Here is a 24,374-nt window from a genome sequence, read left to right on the forward strand (position 1 = left end):
CACAGCACCAGCCTGTCTTTTGTGGACCTGCACAATGATACAATCAATGATTCCCTGAGCCAGACTGGATTAGGAAACCTCCAGACCAGGGGTACAGAGAGAGGCCTCCGGTTCTCAGGCACTTTGGGGGAGAGAAGGCTGAAACGATGCATCAGATTTACAGCTGCAGTGACGAAAATATAGAAGTTTTCACCACTGTGATTCCTTCCAAGGGTGAGTAAAATCGCCCTTGACTATTCCGTTAATGGGGCACCTTCTGCGGGAGGGTGAGGAAAGTCACGTGCTGTTTTACTATGGTTTTCCCTCAGGTCTCTGAGCTCTGCCGCTTCTCTGTTTTGATGGTATTTGTTGTTGTTGTTGTTGTTGTTGTTGTTGTTTTTGTATCTGAAAAGGAGGCACGTGGATAAACATCAGTCTTTGAGAAACAATCCTTCAAGGAGGAAACGAGGGCAGTTGAATATTCCGTTTCACTTAATTCAGTACTGCCACCTAATACGCCGAATGAAAGTGACAGCAAGCCATTGTTGCAGGAAACAGATGTGAAAACAAAATTCCCAGGGCAGCTAGATAGGTTCTTTCATCTTCTCCAGTGAGCAAGCAGGCTCTGAAACGAGAACCAGCCGTCTCAAAAGTCTGCTTTCTAACTGTGCAGTGAAATGTGAGGAGAAATACTCCCCACAGTGGCCCGAAGTCCAAAGAAGTGGTCGAATAATACCCTGACCCTGGCTGGCCTCTACCCAGACCTCAGGGCCACGCTCCCAGACTTAACCTGGACCCAGTGCCACTCAAAAGTGTGACTTTGTCGGTCCTCGTGCTCCCAGGCGAATGGTATCAAGTCCCAGGAAGGGCTTCAGATAAGAGCTCAGATGACAGCAGGTTTCTGGTGACTGGACAGGTCCATTGTCCCCTCCAAAGCTCCCCCTCTCTTCTGCTGCCTCTGTTCTCGCCCTGCAGCGCCTGTCTTGCTAGGAGAGTCTGGGACTCTGGCTTAGCCTTGGTGTCATTGTCAGACTTGAATGAAGGTGGCTGGGTGTTTGCTGGTATTGTGACCCCCTGTTCAAACAATTCCTTTCTTTTTCCAGTGTCAGCCACCGACAGGGCCGTTGCTCAGGGGGGAAGGGAGAGACTCAGCCTAGCCACAAAAAGCCAGCAGAACATAAATTAAGCTTTAGACATGTATTGCCAGAGAGAGAGAAAAAAGAGCTAAGAGTCTGCCCACATGCAGGAGTTAGAACTCTCTCTGGAAACTCCAAAACGTACTGGGAAAGTCAAGGCTGACCCTCTGACCCAGCAGTCCCACTTCTGGGTAAACAACCTTCCGGGTAGATGCTCATGGTAGCATTGATTCTATGAGGGCAAAATTCAAGAGAACCTAAATGTCCTTGAAGAGGAGCAGGAGTAAAATGTGGTGTCATCATACTATAGAACACTCCACAGGAGTCAACAGGGATAAACAAAATCTATGTGCATGGACAGAGATCTCAAAGCAGAATGTTGAGTGAAAAAAAAGCAGGCTGAAATTATCTACGTGTGATAACAATGATTAAATTTGGAAATACAAAATACTACTATTGATACATATCTAGAGAAAAGTACGTAAACAGGCTGGAAAGATACAGATAAAATTAGTGATCTTAGTAGCCCTGGGAGGGAGGTAAGTAGAATTAGGGGAGGGTAGGAAATGGACCTAAACTTGCCCTCTCATTTTTTATTTATTTTATATGAGAAGGAAACAGATTGGAAGCAAATATGAAAATGTTAAGATATGTCTATTTTCTGTCATTTCACACACCTCTCCTTTTAAAAACATTTTAAAGGGAGGGGAAAAAGTCAAATCAAAATGGTTCTTTTTAATTAAAAATGTACTGTGCAATTCAGGAGCAATGTCACACTTAGCACAGTGGTCAGGAGACTGCCACCACTTATGCTCTGTGTGACCTTGGGCAGGCTACTTAACCTGTCTGGGCCTGAGTTTCCACTTTTGCAAAAGGGAGAACTAGAATTCTCCTCCCAGAGTTATTATGGGGGAAAGTGAGGTATAGATAAACTTTGTGAAGCATCCAAAACAGTACCTAGCATATAGTAAGCACCATTAAATACATTATTTACAAAGTGATTTCTGTTTTTATTCCATATTTAGAGCAATGACTATGTTCAGTCAAAGATAAATATGAATCCTCTATTCCTTTCTTCCCATTTTCATTCATGGCCACCTCCTGGTAGTAAACCAAGTAGTCATCAGTATTCATGGACATTTCACTGCTCAGGAAGTTGTTCTCTAGAAAAGGAGTATTTGCAGTTTATGTTAGACCAGAAATGGAAGAAGTCCACCTCTTCCTTCATCTTGTTTTGCCCCATCTTGCTGTCTCCAAAGCCATCAAGCAGAGGGATCTCAGTGAAAGAAGGCAGTGCTAGCTCTTCTTATGTCACCACTTATGAGAGAGATTGCTAACTCTTTATTACATCCTCACATTCCCTAACTGCAAAAATATAGGTCGGTTTGATTTTATCTAACAAAGGTGATAGTCCTATCTGGTACGCCCTTCCCTAAGGGCTACTGTTTAGCCATGTTTAGTCAATGTGCAATGAACAAAACATTTTCCAAGCACAAGTTCAGTCACATGGGAGTGTGAATGGTGGCCTAATGGTGAAGAGCATAGGCCTTATTCTACCTTCAATTCTGTAACCTTAACCCTCAGTATCCCCATCTATAACATGGAGTTAATGAAGCACACCTACCTCACAGAATTGTTGTGAGGAGTAAATAAGGTAAGACAAATAAGCCATAAGCCTAGTAAAGCTCAATAGGAGCTAGTTTACATTTATTATTGTTGTATTCATCCCTCTTTCCAACACACATACACACACACACACACACACACACAAAACACACATTGGGTTCAATCTAATAACTATATATTTTTATTGGCTGAGCCATCTTAATATCTCACAAAAATATGGGCACAGCAAATGTTATCGTTCTTCTTCGGTATTTTAAAGGCACAGGACATAGATCAAGTCTGTAAGTGAGGACAAGTGTGTACTTTTACTTTCTAGAGAAAGAGAAACCTTTGAAGGAAAGATTCCATAGACACAATTCACAATAAATGCAAACGATAAAAGCTGTGGTTTTACCAAGAAGTTATACCAGAAGCTATTTCCTGAGGCACACCAGAGTAGGTTTGATTCTGGGGTGAAGAGTACCACAGCATTCAAAATAATCACTTGGGAATAAACAACAATGGGGAGAGGGTGGCAAGGGGAATTAGGGAATGGCAAGAGGAAATGGAGAAAATCCAGAAAGAGAAATTCTAATGAAATGTTACAGTCTCTAGAAGTTATCGCCTATTCCTTCCTCTAGCTCTTATTTTGCAGAGAAAGAATATCATAGTAATTCCACTAATTCTGGAAACTTACTTTTTGCTCGGTGCTGGGTCAGAGGCTTTGTAAAGATGAGTTCATTTCATCCTTGCCACAGCCCTCTGAGGTAGGTGCTATTATTACCCCTGACTTACAGATGAGGGAAGTGAGGCTTAGAGAGGATGAGTAATTTGCCCAAGTCACATAACTGGCAAGTGGTCAAGTTCAGATACACACCCAAGTGGAAGGAGTGGGGCCCCCTGGCTGTTAACCAGCAGCTAGAGCTAGACAACTGGTGTGATGGCTGCAAGAGCTCTGCAGAAAATAACAACACAGCACTCTCCACTTATCTGATAGGTGACATCTAGGCAGGGCAGTGACATGAGGGGATTTCAGTTCCAAGTAAATCATTGTGATAACAATATGGAAAAGAGATGCCTGGATGTCTTCTCCATTTGCAACAAAATGCACACCTTTTCCCAACCAAGTAACATTTTTCATGGTTAAAGGATTTTTTAAGTTTCTTTGTTTTTGTGGTAAAATATACATAATATAAAATTTACCATTTAACCATTTTTTTAAGTGTATAGTACTATGGCATTAAGTACATTGTTGTGCAACCATCATCACTATCCATTTCCAGAATTTTTTCATCAGCCCCAACAGGAACTCTGTGCATGTTAAATAATTCCCCATTCCTTTCTTCCCCCCAGCCCTTGGTAGTCTCTATTCTACTTTCTGTTCCCATAAATGTGACTACTCTAGGTCTCTCATATAAGTGGACTCATATAATATTTGTTCTTTCGTATCTGGCTTATTTCACTTCACTTGATGCCTCCAAGGTTCATTCATGTTGCAGCATGTATCAGAATTCCGTTCCTTCTTAGGGCTGAGTAATATTCTATGGAATGTATACACCACATTTTGTTTGTTTAGCCGTTCATCTGCGGATGTACATTGGGGTTGGTTCCACCTTTTGGCTATCATGAATAATGCTGCAGTGAACTCTGGAGTACTCAGCGAAGTCATGTCTAAAGTTGCAATTGCTCCCTGTGTTCCTCCTTTGGCCCACTCCAGGTTTGAACCCTCTTGGTTTTGTTACCATAGCTACATCACACTCACAGGTGTTCTCTAAAACCATTCCTTCATCTCTCTTTGCAGTGCCCAGCCCAGCCAGAAGAAGAGTCAAAAGCTCTCAACACCTCTTGACCAAGAATGTAAGGAAACTTCAGTTTTGATCTCTTTGATTGATTTTCATTTAAAAAGCAATGTCTACTTTTTTTCATTCTCTCTCCTCTGCTCCCACTAAACAGAAAGGTTTTCTATATCCCATATTGTAACATTCTCTATCCTCCACCTAACCAAAATAATTAGCAAATGTCAACCAGAGAGCACTCAGCCCTGAATTAGACCTCCCTGTTCTCCATTTTCCCCAGACACTGTGAGTAAATCTTATTTTATATATACTTTTTTTTCTTATTTAAACGAAGTCCATGATATGGGTATAGTATCTCTGACCTATGTGTTCTCCTGTTGTTGGCACTTGAAATGTTTCATTTTTTTCCACTATCCTAAAGAGCAGTGCAATGAATTCATTTGTACAAAGTATTCTTCTTTTGGATTAATTCCTTGGTGCAAAGTCTTTCACAGTAGAATTAACAAGTAAGAGGATAAGAATAGTTTCATCCATCCATCCATCTATCAAATACTTGCATTCCTGTTATGTGTAAGAGACCCTGGGCTAGGCGTGCAGAAATAATAGTGATTTTAGAAGCATGGTTCCTGCTTACAGTTTTGTCACATATGACCAAGAATTCTGAGCAGTTGCCAGGCTTCCAGCAATGCTTCTCCATTTACCTCCAACCTACCAACACTGCCTTTTACTTTATCTTTTGCTACTTTAATAACCATGCGTATTACCTTAAAATTAGTTTACATGTCTTTAGAGCCTAACGATGCTGTGAATTTCTCATTTTACTTCCAGATTTCTTTATATAAAAGCTGTTAATACATTTTTGTACTTTAAAAGGTTTATTTTAACTAGTAATTATTTCCTCTTGGTTGTACTGGTGATTCTATTTCTACCACAATTTTTCATAAAATACCGTTTTGATTTTCTAAAGTACCTCAATTTGAAAAATCCTATTCTTCACTTAAAAAAAATTGTGTTAAGTGTCCTTTGGATGAGATGGGGTTTTAGTCAATGTTCTTTCCGTGTCTATTTATTCCTTTTTTTAATACCCAGAGCAGTATGCGCCCATTATAAAATTTGAAACATTACGAAGATATAAAATATTAATAAATCCTGAGAGGCTGTAGAACACAATGGTTAAGTGTGGAGACTTAGAGTTGAACTGCCTGGGCTTAAATCCCAATTCTACCCATTTCTAGCTGTGTGATTTTGGGCAAGTTGCCCAACCATCCTGGGACTCAACTTCCTTATCATTAAAATGGGGATAAAAAGAGCACCTATATCAAGAACCCTGGAAGGAGTAAATAATCTAATACCTGTACAGTCTTTAGACTAGAGTCTGACACATACTGAGCATTCAACAAGCATTGGCATGTTTAAGTGAAAATTTCTCATATACTGCCGTGTTTCCCCAAAAATAAAATCTAGCCAGACAATCAGCTCTACTGCATCTTTTGGAGCAAAAATTAATATAAGACCCAGCCTTATTTTACTATAAGACCAGGTCTTTAATATAATATAATGTAATATAATATAATACCAGGTCTTATATTAATTTTTGCTCCAAAAGATGCATTAGAGCTGATTGTCTGGCTAGGTCTTATTTTGGGGGAAAAAGGGTAACATAATTATTATGCTTTATTGCTTGACAACATGTTGTTTTGAAATTTACTTTTTTCACTGAAAAATAAATCTTGAACGTCTTTACATGTCAATTAATACATATAGAGCTATCCCATTCTTTATAGAGGCTGCATGTATGCCATTGTATGAATATACTATAATTTTTTACCCAAACCAAATCTGGGGTTTTGTAGATTAATTATTTAACCAAATAATCAATAAATGAGATTTTCCCATTATTTTCTAATAAGACAATGCCACAAGAAGTACTCTTGAACACATTTTTATGCTCTGATGCAAATGTTTTTGAGGATTAATTCATAGATATGAAAAATGAGTCATCAAATCAACACGTGTACTCCTTAAATTTATACAATGTTATATGTCAATTGTGTTTCGATCTAAAAAAAGAAAGGAAATGCTCAAAGGATATGGTCATCGAACAAATTTTATAGGCATTGCCAAATTCTTAGCAACTGTGTTTTAAAAGCAGCTTCACCAGAATACCTGAGCCAATGCTGTTCATATTTGACAATCTGATAAGAGAACATCTTATTGTTTTAATTTGCATTTCTTTCTTGATATCATTCTTCATCTTTTCATAGATTTTGTTGTTGTTTTCACTATGGGTTCCTTACTCATGCCTTTTGCCCACTTTTTTTGTCAGTTGTGTGTCTTTTCTAAATAACTTTTGAGAATATTTTGTATATTAAGAAAAAAAGGGGCTTTCAATGAATGGAAGGACAAGAGATTCTTATCTTTCTCCTGGTCCCTGGAAACATTTAAGCCCACAATGTAAAAGGAAAATGCTCCTGACTTTTAAGGAGCCGTGGGTGTTACCAAAAATGGAAAGGGAGGCCAATGTTTGTAGGTAATTCAGAGTTTAAAAAAGTTTCACAACAGACCCGTCAGTGAAGGACTTGTGTTTGGCATTACTCAGGATTTGAAGGAGCCACAAATCATACATGACTCAGGGACCATCCCTTAGGAATTAGGAATATTTAGTTTTCAACCAAGTTCTTGCCTTGAATTTCTAACCTTAAACAACGTTCCTGTCTGAATCACCCCTTATACCAATACCTACTGGTTTTGTCACAGTGGTGACAAAAACTTTTAAAATGGAAACTAGATCACTATACTTTCTAGTACTTAAATAGGGTTCTAGGGAAGAAAATTCTCAGGGGGCTTAAAACCTAAACAAAGTAGACAACTCTCAATGGTGGAGGTAAAGCCACATGAACAGGAGATACACAAAGCCACCAAAACATGGGGCACTACCTCCTGGCATATCTGACTTCAGCCAGGCACTGCAGAACCTTGCTCTCAGGTTTCCTGGAAGAGGAAATTTTTGAGAAAGACTGCTATGTTTATGACTTCCCCTGTCTAAAATACTTTTACTCAGAGGGGGAAAAAAATGACTCAAGTATATGAATACATATAAAAATTGCTTTTGATAAAAATCACAAGCTAGAATCTTGTCTTCAAATATGCAATCTTCCTTCAGGGGAGGCAGTTTCATAATGCCCTCTGGCCTTTGAGCTCTCCTCTGAATTTCTGATTTCCCCTCACAGCCTGACTCATCCTTTGCTTATAAAATTTAGCTCTAGCTATACAGAACATTCAAATGAGAAAAGACAGGAAAGGTCTGTTAGTCCACCTAAACTGGGAGAAGGGAGTCCCAAAGAAGAAAGAATTGGCTCTGATCTCGTTTCTGCATCCTTCTGGCTCTTGGCTTCCCTTTGAGTTCCTGAGTAAATGATTCATATTTTGCACCTGCTCTCATGTACTCATGTTTATGACTTTGTCCTGAAATTCTTATCTGTGCCTATTCTCACTCCCTGGACTACTATGTGGATGTTTCCTTCCTTTGCAAATATTCCTTTCCTCTCTGAACCATCCTCAGTGTTACAGTTTTCTCTCTCTGGACTCCTCCTAAGTTCCACTTTATTTCCGAACCCAGGACAAAACCACACACTGTTCCTTCTCTAGACAGTCTCACTGGTCTTTTTACCCTCCTTGAATTCTTAGGCAATTTCTTTGACACCCTGATCAACCAGCTGCCACCAACATTATAAGAGTACTCAAAGGGATGAATTTACACTAAGGCGTGGGTCAGTTAGGACTCCCTGTACAACGGAGCCCCTGCCTCTGTGAGTCACAGTCCCTTCATAATTAGCAGTGGGGCCACCACCAGGAAAGATGAAGAAATGAGATTGCAAATGTCACATTCCCCCCAGATTTCAATCTTGCGGAGGAGGGATTTGTCTGGTGATCTGCTGATTTCTCAAAATGCAGTGAGCAATCAATTGCACTTGAAAATTCTTATCTGGATATAGGCACTTCTGTGGGTCTAACAAAGATCACTCAGGAGTCATAAAACCACAGTTCTCATCCTGGGTCTGCCCCTTATAGTTCTGTGACCTTGAAGATATAAGACTTCTCTTGGCTTCCCTGTGTGTAAAATTAGGGAGTTGGGCTAGAACATTACTATGGCTCCTTAGCAGCCCCAAATCATGATGATTCTCCATCACCTAAGACTCACGTGTCTTTCTAACTCCCTGTTAATATACCCCACCCCCTGCTGCCAGTTCCCTGTCTTACTCACTTACTCAGGGTGCTAAAGAGCCTACTCTCAGACCAGTTTGTTCTAAGACCAGCAGCAGCAGCAGACTGTGTCCTACAGAACAGAAAATACACCAGGCTGTCAGGAGGCTTTTGGGAGGCCACAGCCATCCACTCAGCTGTCCATTCCTTGTTGTGGGCCGAATGCACTGGCTTGGAGCCCTGAAAGAGCCTCTGTTATTGTGGGAAATGAGAACCAAGTACAGGATCAGCTATAAAAGGGAAATCTTCTGAGCTGGGCCCCTCTCCTCTTTCCTTTCTTGATGTTAGCATCCTTTTGGGCAATTGGAGAAGATACCCCAAAGAGGCACTTGGCCCTAAGTCATAACCTGGGGGGGAACCAGCCTCATCTCAACCCCCAGGATGCCTCCTATGTCTTGCCAGGGACTGAGCAGCTACTGCCTCTCCACTCTGTCCCTCACCATTCTCTTCTCCCAGCCCACAGTACAGAGAAGGCATTGTGGAGGTGGCAGTTCTTGTTCCTGAAAGGGAACATTTGCTTCCCTTTCAAAGGAGGAAATGCTGGGTTTCCCCAGGGACTCCTCAGGCTTTCACATGCTGCCTTACTTTCTCCTTCTATAAAGTGGGTCTGAAAACACACCTATCCTTACTGTTCCTCCCTTAGAGGCATGCAGAGACAATGAAAATAAAATCAGAAATACCTACGATGGGAGGTCAAGCAGAGAGTCTTACAAGTGTCAAATAATGAGACGCATGTCTTTCCTGTTCGACCTGGAGATTCATATTCTTGGGGGACAGCCCTTAAATCAAACAGTCCATGTATCCAGGGGAATGGGGCTCCAAACTATCATTAACCTAGGAAATTCCAGTATTCCGGGCGACATCACAGCAGAGCGCAGAGCTGAAAGGAAAGAAAAGAAGAGAGCAGAGGGGATGTATGTCAGGGTGGTGAGTGCCAACCCACCCACTGCTGTACCTTCCTGCCCCTGGTGAGCTGGCATAGAGTGGAGGGTCTGCCCCCGACTGCAGTGAGGCTTGCCGAGCACAGAAACCCCACCTCTGCACCGTCCAGAGGAGAGAGGGGACTAATCCTAAATGATCCTGAATTATCAGCTTTCTCCAAAGGGACAGAATGACTAAATCTGGGTCCTAAAATAGGCATAAGAGTTAATTTCCTATCCCAGATAAGACCAAATTTGGAATACATTAATTTTCTTTTTTTTTTAAATTTATTTATTGGGGTGACAATTGTTAATGAAATTACATAATTTCAAGTGTACAATTCTGTAATACATCATCTATAGATCCCATTGTGTGTTCACCACCCAGAGCCAGTTCTCCTTCCATCACCGTATATTTGATCCCCCTTACCCTCATCTCCCTCCCCCCACCCCCCTTACCCTCTGATAACCACTAAACTATTGTCTGTGTCTATGAATTTTTGTTTCTCATTTGTTTGTCTTGTTCTTTTGTTGTTTTTGGTTTATATACCACATATCAGTGAAATCATAGGGTTCTCTGCTTTTTCTGTCTGACTTATTTCACTTAGCATTATACTCTCAAGATCCATCCATGTTGTCACAAATGCTCCTATATCATCTTTCCTTAACGCCGAATAGTATTCCATTGTGTATATATACCACAACTTCTTTATCCATTCGTCTATCGAAGGACATTTTGGTTGTTTCCATGTCTTGGCCACCGTAAACAAAGCTGCAATGCACATTGGAGCACACGTGTCTTTATGGATAAAGGAATACATTAATTTTCTAAGCAAAGGATGATTTGTGGTAAACTGCAGCAAAGAGTGACTCCTGCCCTTCATTTTCCTCTGTGAGAGACATGAACTGCTCTCAGATACTATAGATAAATATGTAACCTGAACTGAAAAAGCAGCTGTGCTACTAAAATCTCTACTAATAAGACGCACTTGCTATGCCCCGATACAGCAAGGGCAGACCAGGTATCCCCCTCCCACATAACCACTAGTCATCACTGGGGGTCGAATCCAAACGAGTTATCTGTTAGGAGAGAAAAAAAGTGACTGTTTCAATTTGCATTTATTTCATTATGAATGTTGTTCAGCATCTTTTCATGTTGATTGGCCATTTGTATTTTTATTGTCAATTGCCAGATCATATTTTTTGCCCCATTTTTCTATTTTTTCCTCTTTATTAATTTCTAAGAGTTCTATATACATAGGGATAATTCCCCATTATAAGTAACAAATGTTTTATTGAGCCACGTTCTAGTGTTTGGGCTTTTGGCTTTTTTTTTTTTTTTCATGTTGGTGTGAGAAGTATGGACAGGGATTGATTTACCCCAGTGGCCAGATGTTATTCCAACAATTTTTATTTTATTTTATTTTTTTTAATTGGGGAACAGTGCGTTTTTCCAGGACCCATCAGTTCCATGTCAAGTCGTTATTTTCAATCTAGTTGTGGAGGGCGCAACTCACTGGCCTGTGTGGGAATCGTACCAGTGACCCTGGTGCTATGAGCACTGCACGCTAACCGGTGCCCTAACCACTGAGCCAACCGGCTGCCCTGACCAACAATATTTATTAAAGATCCAATTTTTCTCCACTCAATTGAAATACCACCTTATTGTGATATTTTAAAATTCAATCTGGTTTGCTTCACATCCTCCAAAATACAATTGTCATATGCAGACATCTGTCAAAGACTAGACAGTGGGGCTAAGATGGGTCCACCTCACTCCCAGAGGCATCGTGTGCCCAGGATCTGCCACAGAACGTGCCCTTGCAGGATGTCTGCAGAGGGAAGGAACCAGCAAGCAAGCAAAGGGGTAAATGCAAACCTCAGAGCAGCTGCCATGGAATATTGGAAGTTCCAACCAGAGACAAAATTCAGAATGAATGACCCCAGTGTCCTGGATAGGTATGAAAGTAAGCAGGACATGAGCCAAAAACTGCTAGAATTTCCTTTGTCATTCCCAGTAGTAAGATAAAAGACTGTTATTTGTCTCAAAATTTCACATTTATTTCAGTGATTTAAGTGTTTTTATTATAATTTCTATGACCCATTTTGGTGAGGCCTGACAAAAGGAGTATTTCCCCCAAAATACCCATTCAAATTCCCAGGTGATCCTTACTGAAAACGACTTAGCATTTAGCGCTGTCTTTGGTTTACCAGGATTTCCACTTACCGAACCACACATAGGGAAATTCAGTTCCCAGCTCCACCACACACAGGCATTCTGCAAGGAGCATTCTGGGGTCTTGCCAGCAGCTTCTTTCTTTTTTAAAATCTGGTAATCAATTGGGCCCCAGTCCTCTCCCTAGGTTTTCCCTCTGCTAGAGCCCCCCAAAAAAGCTGCCCACTGCATGAACAAGAGCATCCACTTAGCTGCAAAGATCGTAAGACCCGGATTTCCAGGACTATCCTCATTTCAAACAGCCTGTCCTGTTGTCGAACCGTGTCAGGCCCAGATGCAGGTGACTAGCCCTCCTTTTTGAGCTGATGGCCCAGGATCCTGATTCTGTGAAGGGACTGCTAGTGAGGAACCCCCAGAACCCTCATTTTCCTGCACATGTCACCATTGGACATTGTCTTAAGTTCAATAAAACAAATAACTGTTTCTGGCCAGTTTACTCAAGTTTTCTCACTGCTCTCCTAGCATTCACTGGAGGAAGGATGGCTCCAAAACATCCTTGTCAGCACAAGATTCATCTGCACAGCTGCAGTCCTGGCCTGAGTCGTGCATCCCTAGATCGGAAAGGAACAAGCTTTGACTGTCCTTCCTCCTCCCTGCAGGTGGTGATTGAATCGGACCTCTACGCACCCCGACACCTGGAGCTGCTGCCACTCCGTGGCGACTGCCGGGAAGGGGAGGGCCGCAGGTCGGGCCGGCTCCAAAGCCCATGGCAGCAGGGACCCCACCCTGCCAAGACCCCTGCCAGACCCGGTATGTGTGCCCTGGCCCATGTTCCCGGTACCTCCTTGGGGGACAATGACATGCTTAGAACAGCAGCCACAGTTTCTGCATCCTGGCTTGTGTTTTTTCCCACCGCATTATGGTCCTTCCTGGTGACCTCGGTCACACCAGGTGAGCAGAGCACCTGGGAAATAGGCTTTTCCCCAATACATACTCGACCCGCTGGGTATGCACCCACTCTGGGGCCCCACCTACAGCAGCCCCTCATAACACCATTTACCTAGAAAACACTTGCTTCTGGGTGTGTGTGATGAGCAAAGATGCTTTCATCTACCATCTTGCTCCACAGGAAGACCTGCTACATTCAGGAGGTGAAAATCACTTTGTCCTGGTATACAGCAGTGTAGATGTGACTCGAAGCAGAACCTACGCTACTTATTTTACCGGCTGTGTGTGTGTATGTGTGATTGTATAGGCTCATCAAAAACTGCCATCTTGAAAATCTCACACCATTTTAAATTTGAATGACTTAGGCTATTTCAACAAGCTATAAACCAGAACTTGGGGACAAATTTGCTTCCAAAGCTAGAAACAGCATAATCTTACCTTCCACACTGTTGTTAAAAATGGCTTCCGCCCTAAGCAGTTAAACAGGCATCTTCGTCTAGCCCACTGAAGCCTGTGATGGTATTTTGCATTTCATTGCTGGTTTAGGTTATTTCTGTTATACCCATACCCTAAAATTATTCTTGTTTTTTTTTAACTTCAAAAATATACGATAGGAAGTCTAGGATGTTCTTCTCAAAGCTTTTGTGTGTCAACAATTCTGTATATGTTACAAGAACTGAAATACGACTCCATTAATCGTCCCTTCAACCATCCATCTTTTCTCCTTCACAGATGCTAGACTGGCTTGCTAAGGTTTCTTTGATCACTGACACCCTGATCCTGTTTTTATGATCCTACGAATAAGAATGCATAAATCAAGCTCTAGTCTCTAGTTAAGTGATTAAATATACACAGATGTATGGAGAGTGAAAGCATTAGGAAAACCACAATCTGCCTTGTAAATTAAGAGGAGACAAATTTTTCTCTGTCTATATATAGGTGGGTGGGTGGGTACATGTGCGCAGAAAGAGAAAAGGAGAATATTTATCTTCACTACAAAATCATAAAGTGAATTTAGAGCCATGTTTCTCAGATTTTAATTTGGAAGAGAATCACCTGAGAATCTTGTTTTTAGGCAGATACCAATTCAGTAAGACTGAGGAGGGCCCCAGATTTTATGTTTCTAACATGCTTGCAGATGCTGCTGCTGATGTTGGTTCTGAGGTCAACAAACCGATTTGCAAGGACTTAGAGATGACCTAATGGCTGGTTCTCAACGCAGGGTCCCCGGAGCATCTGAATCACCTGGGATTCCAGCAGAATCATATGCTGGAAATGCAAATTTGGGGTCCCACCCGAGACCTATTAAATTAGGAATTCTGGGGTGGAGCCCAGCAATCTGTGCTTTAACACTCCCCACACGTTGATTCTAATGCCTACTGATGGTAAAGAACCGCCCATCCCCTGCCAACTTACAGAAGAGGAAACTGAAACCATGGAAACTGTGACCTATGCACGGTCACGTAGCTCATTAGCTACAGAGCTAAGGTTAAATCTCAGATCTCCTGATTTCCTAGCTAATATCTCTTCCCCCTGGAGAATGTCTTCCCAACTGTCTCATTTTAGGGGCCACTTTCCTCCCTTTCTAAGTAGCTTGGTGTCATGCGGGGTCTCAGCTCCCGCTCCCCACATAAGAACGCAGGATGTGGCTAGGCCAAAAAGGAATACCCACGGAGCCATAGGTAGGGGAGTCATACCACTATAGTCTCACTGGAGGTTGGATTCACACTACATGCGACCTGCTGTCCACTTTTCTGCCTGCCAACCAACCACTTGCTAGCTGCAATCCGCTCTTTCTAGCTCAGCCATCATCTTCTTGCTAGCCCCCATTTTCCTGCTAGCATAGCCACAGCAGTTATATTAGTCGCCAATGGCTCACTGGTTACAGCTGACGGCCAACTAGCCACAGCTGATGGTCACCAATCACAGTTGATGGCCATTTACTACCTGAGTGAGCACCTTTCCACGTGAGGCCGAGAGCCTGGAAACTGCACTCCTTGCTTTGTTCCCACACTTGGCCTGCCCAAGTCAGTCTTTTATTCTGAAAGAGGAGAAGAGTAAGTTATGAAATGGAGAGAATCTGCCCAACCTGTGACACTCAGCTCATGCAGGGAATGTGCTTGCTAGTCAGGTTTAGGAAAAAAAAAAAAAAAAAGAAGGTCGAGCTGGGCACTGATTCAACCTTCAGCTCCCTGAATCTGATATATTCCAGAGCGGGTGGGAGAGGGAGGCTTTCTGAGCCAAAGCCAGAATCAAGTGCTCTTCACAGGAAGGGCTTGGCACCAGCCTTGGGCATCAAGTCTTCCTGCCGGAAGGATGTGCGTCTCCAGGGATCTCAGATCTGGGGGCTTGTTTCTTTTCCGAGTTACAGGAGAAGGCTCCTGGATGCTATAGCCTTCTCACATGAGAGAAAGATTCTCTGAGGAGTCTTGGAAATTGCAGGGACTCTGAAGGCAGAGGCCCAGCTGAGAAACTCTCACCATGAGGCCTTGAGCAGGTGACAGTCAGGTGGAAAGGGAACACACCACCTCCTGGGCCTGGGAGAACCTCTCCACCAAGATGTCCTCAGGCACCTCAGAATCAACTTGTTCAAACAGAACTCCTCTTCCTTCTTCAAACCTCTCTTCCTTTCTCAGCTGGGACCACTATCCATCTTCCTAGCATGCTGCTGGGATGTTTTCCCTAACACCCCTTTTCCTCCCCCACCCCCCACTCCATTCACCATATCAGACACTAAACACTGACCATGTCAGCTCCCAGGTATGTCTCCACTCTCCCTCTTGGTACCTACCTCTGCCTATCTGGATTCAGTTTCCCTTCATCATCCCTTGTGTGCAATAGCCAACCCTGGTCCTCAGCCACCAGCCCCGCACCCCCACACACACTACAAGACTACCAGAGGGTCCTTCTAGAGCAGAAATGAGCCTCTGCCATCCCTCCACTTTAAACCCTGTGTCCTCCCACCCCCAGCCACCCTCCAGACCATGCCCAAGGCCCTCCAGGAACTGTCCTCTGCTGACCTCTCCAGAACCACCTCCTGTGACATTCCTGTCCCTGCCAGCCAATACATAAAGCAATTCTGAGCTGCTGTGTAATTCTGACTACTCCCTTATGTCCTGTTTCCCTGGACCTTTGCTGGTACTGTTCTCCAAGCAGATTGCTCCCCTGTGTCCCTCCATCTGGCTAACTCCTCCCAGACTGCATTAGAAAGCCCCCGGGGTCAAGTTTGCCCAGCCCTGCAAGACCAAAAAGAGCAGTTTATCATTCTGGAGATCACCCTTACCCAGGTTCTTCACAGCTGTTAGGGATCTCTAAAGCCTCCATTTCCTCGGCTGAAAAATGGGAACTATTATGATATCTACCTATTACGGTTGTGGTGAGGATTAAATCAGACAAGGTTTACGTGTTTTACACTCAGCACAGTGTCTGACACCACAAAGACTCAAAAACTATGAGCTGCTCTCATTGCTTATGCCAGAGTACTGTACACTGTGGTTTGATCCCAGTTGTCCTGTAACTTCATCTCATTGGCATTGCGATAACCTCCTGGGGGTGGGGGTGTTTTATTTCTATATGCTGTAGTGTTAGGATGGGGCTCGTCCTGGAACATCTGCCCCAGGAGAGGACTATATTAAAAGCCAACTTTCCCCACCTGTAGCTCAATACCTGGATTCTCAGCAGCTGCAGGCTTCCGGGTAGAAATTCCTCAGAAGTCAGTTGGGTCTTGGGAATAAATGCATAGGAAGATGGTTCTCATGTGGCGCTCAGGTAGCCAATGTCTCAGGACTCTGAAAAGCTCCAATCCTCCCCATTGTCATGCTGTGCTTCCCACTGCAGGCAAGACTTCTCTGCTCATTTTCACAGAGGGATGCCCAGCAGTCAAATAATTGGTCCAAGCCATAAGGACTTCATTCCCCATAACCTCATGACCTGTCACCTTAGGAAGGAAGGAGGAGCTAAGGGCACATTCTCTTAGCACCTAGTACCTGCAGATGAGCATCTACTGCTCACAGACACAGCACTAAATGCTTCCACACACATGATCTTATTAGACCTTAGCTCTGTCCCCCCACCCCCACCGGAAGAGCACCAGGGGGCCTGGTGATGCATGCAGCAGTTGTCCCACTGCCTGATTTTGCTGCTTGGTACGAGACCTTTAGAATTGCCTGCTTGTGATTGATTCGCTAACGAGGTTATTGATACAGAATCGTGGAAGGAAAAAGAACACAGAGTCACACAATGAATGATGTCTCCTCCATTCACCTTTGCAGTGGGCATTGCTGAATCCAAATCATCAAATCTGAGTGGGAATCGAGCCTATGGCAAGTCTTTGGTAAGTAAAGGAAGCCTGGTTAGTTGCGTGTATTGTGCTCTGAAGCTCAAGGAGAGACTAAGTGTCCTTTGTTCCAGGCCCCAGGACTATAGAAAAGCCAGCCTGAGGGTTTCTTGCTTCTGGTCTGTCAGCGGCACACAGACTGCTGCTCTCTTTCTTGCCAGAAATTCAGCTCTTAGGCAAACAGAAGAAGGTGTTACCTAGCGGACATCTCCAACATGGGGGGAAAGAAGTGTTTCTATGGCTGGCCCCCTGCTAGCTGGAAACGCCTGACTAATTCTTAGGGGGGAAAGCGATGTAAGTGTCTCAAGCATTATGAAAACACAAAACACCAGGCGCCTCAGGATAGGACGCCTCGGAGGGCTTCTGCTCCCCCTCAGGTTCTCTGAAAGCCAACCCTGAGATTTGGGGTGTGGGGTATGAGATGTGCATTAGGGATCAGCAACTGTGACAGGATGAGGGCAGCAGGCTTGGGCACTGCCACCTATGGCCGACCTTTCCTGGTGAGAGCTCTGGGGCAAGTGTTACCCATCCAGGTTGTCCCAAGTTTGATCCAAATGGCCAAGTCTTTATGTTTCCTCATCTCTTTCTCATGGCATGTTGGCTGCCCAGGAGGCCGTGACCTGGGGTGGGCAAGGTGGCCCTCTGTAGCTGAGATACCTGAGGGAGCTGAGAGCCATCTGTTGCCAGCCCTCCCACAGTGAGGCAGCTTGTCTTTCCCTGAAGGGGGATTAAATGGCACGTGTCCAGGTCTAGCTCAGTGTCACCCTGGAAAAAAAACACACATTTCCATAGTCCCCTTCTGGGCATGAATGTGGGTTCCCTCTGGGTAGCACAGGAGGGGTGTCGTCTTGGCCGGAGGTGAGGTTGGCTCAGGCACCCGGGGCTCTGTGAGCATCAGCCCTCAAGACTCGGGGATCATGCCATGTGAGAACTAGAAGAGCCCCGAGACATCGTCTGAGCCAGCCCCTCATCTTTATGGAATAAGTGGACCAAGATGGGAGCCATTCGCTCCTGGTCTGAGCGGGAAATCTAACCCAAGTATCTCCTCTAGGTCATCGCTGTCCTAGGAAAGGCACACAAAGGGCAGGGATGGAACAAGCTGTCTTGTCAGGAGCCACCTATGCCAACCTCATCTGGTTGGGTTTGGTGGGTACCCAGGATGGCTGGGCCATTGCCACAGAGGGAAGGTTGTCAGGTTGTAACAGCTCCAACAGCTGCCCACAGTTGAGCCCATGGGAGACAGGCTGAAAAGAAGAGAGAGCTCACAGCCTATGATCGCCTGCTCCCAGGCCCAGAGCTGGGCTCAGACACTGCCCTTGGCAGAGAGGTTGCCGTAGCTGGGAGGCTGTAGCGAGTTGGAATGGGGTAGGGTGGTGATGGAAACACAGTTACAAAGGTGGGGGGCATTAATAATGCAGAAGACTGACCCCAGGCAGTAACGACTGACGCTTTCCTCCTGGTCTGAGGCAATGGGGCTGGTGTCCTGCTTCATCAGAGCCTGGGGGAGCAATTCAGAAGACGGACAGCTAAGTCTGATTCAACACTGAAATGCACTGGAGGAGATGACGCTAAGGGCAGTGCGGAAGGAGGGCTAGGTGTATGTTCTCCGTGTTTGATTATGGGGAGGGAGAGCTCCCGAGAGGCCACAAGGTGGCACAGTAACTCTGTCCACAGCGTCTGGCCTGTTCAGGACAGAAGAGAGATGAATCCCTGTCTCCTCAACCTGGAATTTCCCAGCAATTCTAGGATTATAGTGACCTTAGGCCTTCGATGGGCCTTGGGGTGGATAAACAAAGCATAGCCTGTGTCCACTGACTAAGCAAGCTCTGGACTTAGCTCAGGTCAGGCCATCGGTTCCTTTTCACTTCAGTACACGTTTCTTAAGCATTCACCACCTCCTTTACTAGAGCCAAGGAGGCCCCCAAAGTAGTTAAGTCCCAGGTCCTGCCACATAGCATGCTACCCTTCTGGGGACTAGGAAATTGGAAAAGCATACGAAACAAGTAGAGAAACGTAGAAAGAATTGGTGGGATGCTAAAACATGTCACATTGGTACACAGTGCTGTGGGGATGTGAGGACAGAGATATCAGCTTGGGCCTCCAGCCTGAGGGAAGGCTTCCTTGAGGAAGTGGCCTCAAGGGGCAGGCAGAGATGAGGCTCAATCCAGAGAGGGAAGAAAAAGCCAAATCAAGATACAGAGCTGGGCACGAGCATTAAAAAAGGTAGGTCCAGCCCTGCTGGGACTGGAACTGCTGGTACCCTCGGGGGATAACAGAAGGCGGAGCTGCATTGATAAAGGTGGAGAGGCTGGTTCTGAGGAAACTCGAAGATCAGGCTGCAGAGTTGGCCTCAGTCTGCTCTGCAATGGGGAGGCCCTGCTGATCCAGGAGGGGCCCGAGGTATGTGGTGGGTCTGGTGGGAAACAAGGAGGTCCCAGGTAACTGGCTCTGAAGGCCACAGCAGAGGAAACGGAGAGGATGCCATCTAGGCAGTATTTCAAAGCAAGAATCTGCAGAGTTTAACAACAAAGGGGACACAGGCGACAGGGGTGCGAGGGGGCAGAGTTCTCAGGTAAGACTGAGTTGTTCTATCTCAAGTTGTTCTGTCTAGGTAGGTGGTTCTCAAAGTGGGGTCCCAGGACTAGCAGTACCTAGGAACCTGTTGGAAATGCAAATTCTCACGCTCACATCAGATTTACTGCCTGGATGCTAGGGTGGGCCCAGCACAGTGTTAACAAGCCTGATGCCCTAGGTCGGGGGTGGTTCAATTCAGCCATCCACCTTTCAAATGGCTCCAGTCAGTGCCAGAGTTGGGACCACAGCTACATCCTCACCTTGTCTTCCCCTTTCATACAATCCAGATTCCTCCTGTGGCCCGGATCTCCGTGAAAGCCCCCGCCGCTGTCCTGGAGGCGGCAGCCACAGGCTCAGAGAACAGAGCTGTTCTGGCAAGGGGGTAAGTGCTGGTGACTCCCAGCCCGGCAGCCTGCAGGGCTCCCCACCTGCTCCGGGTCCTGTGGCAGAAGAGTAACAGGTGGCCTGGGTAACAGACTCTCAAGACACTAACACAAAACCCACGCCAGCTGCAAATGACCTCGTAATGAGGGCAATAATCCTGAGTCTGTAATGCTTCATCAACTGTTTCCCTAGGATTACGCTGAATTGTTTTTGATGGTTTCCACTTCATTAACACCACTCTTTAGACGTAAAGAAGTGTCCTTGGAAGGATTCTTGGTTAATTAGGTAAATGTAATCACAGGCCATATTCATAGCCTCCTGTAGGCACGCTGAGGTCAGAAATGTCTCCTGAATTAAGCTCAGGGCTTCTGAACATAAGATACAAAGATTTCAAACCAAATTCATCAGTGCCATGTCACTGTTACCTCTGATGCAGAGAGGGCAGTTAGAGTAGCAGGGGTGGGTAAATCCCAAGCATTCAATAGAGCACTAAGAAGATAGTGGCAGGGGTCTTAACTCAGCTCACCCTGTCCGGTGATGCCTTCGCCACTCCTCCGTACTGCAGGTGGCCGACAAGTGGTTCTGCTTGCTTCCCCGGCACTGCCTCTGTCTTGCTGTGACTTCAGGCAAGTTAGTCAGACCTCCATGCCCTCATTTATTAAAAAAGTAAATAATGGGGTTAGTAGTATCCCTGTTGAGAGGTATTATGAGAACGGAATGAGGTAATGTGTGAAGAGCTTACCACGAATCGTTGCTATCATTTTTCAAGAAACTGACAATCCACTACTAGTTGGAAAGACACATACTTGGGAATGCATTTGCTGTGCATGTATGAGGACCCGTGGACTAAAATATCCACCGGAGTGGTGCACCCCTTAAAAGCTTTGGGAGTCCAAGGAGGGAGGGAACAATGTGCAAGCCCTTCTAGCTGAAAAAAGCCATCTAGAAAGAATGATAAAAAAACAAGTCACTCGATGTATTGCACCTAATTGGAGAAAAGTAAGAAAATCATTTGCATGGTATTAAGTTCTCCTGGCTGTTGCTGACTACTGGAAAACCGACCCCTGCCATCCGCGCAGCCGCAGCCGTATTACAAAGGGTTCTGAACGGCTCCTTTCTCTCTAAGCTCAGTCATTCTCATTTTAATTTGTCCCTGGACCTTGGCTATTAAAAATTAAGGCCATTTCTTTCACCTAAGAGCAGAAAGTGAGGAGAAACAGGAACATTTATTGAGGCCGACCATGTGCCAAATGCTTGATGATCTCATTTTCCTCCCCACAGAAGCCCCATGAGTTAGATGAAATGATCCCCATTTTGTACATGAGGAAACTGAGGCTGGTTGAGTTTAAGTCACTTGCCTGAGGTCATACAGTACATGGGGAGCAGGATTCAACCCCAAGGCTCATCATGCTCTTTCACTAGCCAATGCTTTGGGACATTTGCCCTTTCCAGTGAGGTTGTTAGCATAGAGGCAGGAGGGGTGGAAAAGTGGAACTTGGACAAGAGCAGAACTTGAGGTGCACGAACCAGTGTGCCCAGAGCCACCTCCTTCCCTCACCCCAGGTGGGCACCCCCCAGGGGGAGGCATTCCTATATGGGTCCCAACAGTGACCCTCCCTGCTGGTCACAGGATGTGTGAGCAGAGGAGAAGTAAGAGCTCTGGCTACTCTTCTCCTGCAAAACAATTAAAAGTCTGGCTCAGGGAAGTGACTGCCCTCCCCACTCACCCCTGGCTTTTCTTTAGATCCAGGCATCTCAAGAAGACGACTGAAGAGTATCCAACCCTTTCCCAGGGAGCAGAAGCCTCCCTACCACTGACAGGAAGTGCTTCCTGCAGCGTCCCCAGCATCCTCCGGAAAATGTGGATGAGGCACAAGAAGAAATCTGAATACGTGGGAGCTACCAACAGTGCCTTTGAGGCCGACTAAGGGTGCCCCCCTCCCCGCTCCTCCAGGTGCCCCCCATTGGCCAAAGTTCACTGCACAGGGGGCGAAAACTGGATTGGAATGGAGCCACATCCCCCTCTGCTTGTAGCTGGTCTGAACACATCATCCGCCCTTACTTACCCATCACCCCAACTTAGGACACAGGAAAGGAACTTCCCTTGAAGGCAAAAGAAAACGGTTCCTTCTCAGAGTCACTAAAGACACTGGTCTGAAAGTAACTTTGGGAGGTCTTCAGTTTATATCCTTATCTTTAAGCAAAGCCACACCCAGATCAAATTTTCCTAACCCATTTTCAAGACCTCCAAGGAAGGAAGCAGGTGATTCTTCCATCTTCATTGTGAGTTGTTCTAATGTGTGTGATTTGTAGTATAAATGGGAGAGCCTGATGTTTGAGGCACTTGTAAACACAATGGCTCTTACTATTCCTGTTATCGCCTTTATTTCATCTTGACAAGGTACGATTTGTAATAACCGAGCACTACATATTTACTTAGTCATTCAAATATCCGATTGAGAGTATCATCAAGATGGGTTTTGTTGACGATTTGACATGATTGCATGAATTCTCTAGTCTTTTACATGCAGTTTTTCTGTAGAAAAACATGATTAAAAATTAAATGTTATATGCTAATGTTTTCTGAAATGGTATAGTCTAGTGGAATTAATTTCTACTTTCTTTGGTATAATGATTTTAACTTTTGAAAGTGCTTTCCCATCCATTATCTCCTATCTTCCCAAAATTCTATCTTCCCTTTCTGTGTTTCAGAAAGCACAATTGTTCCCAATCTACAGATGAGAAAGTCAAGGCCTTAAGAAGTTGTATGGCTAGATACAGTGGAACTAAATACCAGGTCTTGAACGTCTCCACCAGACTCCTTGCTTTGTTTACTCTAGCAACTGATTTGAGGAAGGTTTTGAGAAGTAGGAGTATGTCTTTGGGGGTAATCTTTGAAGGGAAGAATTTGATAAAACTGGAACAAGTAAGGGACTTGAATAAAATACACCATTATACATTAGGATGAACTAAAGAAATTGCCATGTTTGTAGGTCAAAAACTATTTGTTATCAATTTCATATCGTTCAACCTAATATATAATATTATGATTTCCTTCCTTCAATGGAAATGTCATGACCAATTCCACTGTCAACATCAGTAGCTTTAAAATGCTAATATGATAATGATAGCTATCATTTATTAAATGCCTACGATGTGCCAGGAATGACACTGAGCATTTTACACACATTATCCCAATCTTTCTAACAACTCTCAGTTAGGTGGCCTTGCCCATTTAATAGACATCAGTTTAAAGCAATTAAACAATTAGTCTGAAGGCACCTAATCACGTGGGTATCAGGCTTCAATGACTGTGTTATATCTACTCCTTCACAGAGAATAGTGCAGAACATAGAGATGGACCAAAATTAATAAATCATTTTGATCTCAAATGCTAACCGTAGTTGATTGGCAGAGGCTGCCTGGAGTTCTGTGTGGAGCTGGAATCTGAGATGAAGGAGTGCCGTGATCAATTAGTAATACCTGCCTGTGGAGGGCCTCGGTGGCAAGATGCCTTGTGTATTGTCGTCTGTGGCCTCAACTCAGCCTCCAGAAGGCTTGTTTTCTAATTCGGAAGTTTAAGTTAATCCAGCTCACCTGATAGAACCTGACGCTCCATGGAGAAATTTAATGTACAACTAGGTTGGAAATTGCCATATGTTGGTACAAAGAAGAATTTGATCACATTACTGTCTCAGACTCAACTGCTATTCATATGCTGCTGCTCCGAGGCCACGTGTTACTTTTTGCTAAGTTACTGTTTCCGTATCTCCAGGTGAACCGTGAGAAGGCATGGGGGGATAAGAGGCCTTGTCTTCTAGGCTTTCGCCTTGCTGCTCTCTGCTCTTCAACCGTTTTCGGTTCTGCAGACTCAGTCCTTGCACCTGAACACACTTTGGAGATTTCGGTATCAAGTGGTCTTTCAATGAGGGCCTAGTCTCGGGGGACTAATAGTCCTACCTGGTGTAGATAATGGGACCCCGAATAAAGTTGGGAAGCAAAGAGGTGATTTATGCTGGACCTGTCAATCAGAGTATCCTAAGACTATTTATTTTAAATTATTTAATTTATAACTGATGCCTTCTATTTGTATGTGGCAGCTGGAGGTGTCCGTAGGATGCAACTAATTTATTTATTTTTAATTTAAATATTTCATCACGAAGTGTTTGCCTTGTATAGAACATTTTCATTGGCCAATTCAAATAAAAATAAAGTATGCTTTGTCTGTGACATCAATAAACCACTACAAGAGTATGC

At 44.4% G+C, this 24,374-nt stretch overlaps 1 protein-coding gene across 1 annotated transcript; it reads left to right on the plus strand.

The window, feature by feature from the left end:
- On the plus strand, positions 1 to 24,374 carry VXN (vexin). The gene is made up of 6 exons (XM_081069923.1): positions 1 to 213; positions 4,522 to 4,577; positions 12,535 to 12,685; positions 17,095 to 17,156; positions 20,021 to 20,115; positions 21,862 to 24,374. The coding sequence occupies exons 1-6, from the start codon at positions 147 to 149 to the stop codon at positions 22,043 to 22,045; spliced, it is 615 nt and encodes a 204-aa protein (XP_080926049.1). The 5' UTR covers positions 1 to 146; the 3' UTR covers positions 22,046 to 24,374.

Source organism: Rhinolophus hipposideros (genome assembly GCF_964194185.1).
Source record: "Rhinolophus hipposideros genome assembly, chromosome: 13".
NCBI lineage: Eukaryota > Metazoa > Chordata > Mammalia > Chiroptera > Rhinolophidae > Rhinolophus > Rhinolophus hipposideros.

Coding starts and splice junctions, on each gene's coding strand:
- VXN (XM_081069923.1), top strand. CDS start 147: ATGCATCAGATTTACAGCTGCAGTGACGAAAATATAGAAGTTTTCACC. Junction 4,578..12,534: donor AACACCTCTTGACCAAGAAT/GTAAGGAAACTT, acceptor TCCTCCCTGCAG/GTGGTGATTGAATCGGACCT. Junction 17,157..20,020: donor GAGCCTATGGCAAGTCTTTG/GTAAGTAAAGGA, acceptor CATACAATCCAG/ATTCCTCCTGTGGCCCGGAT.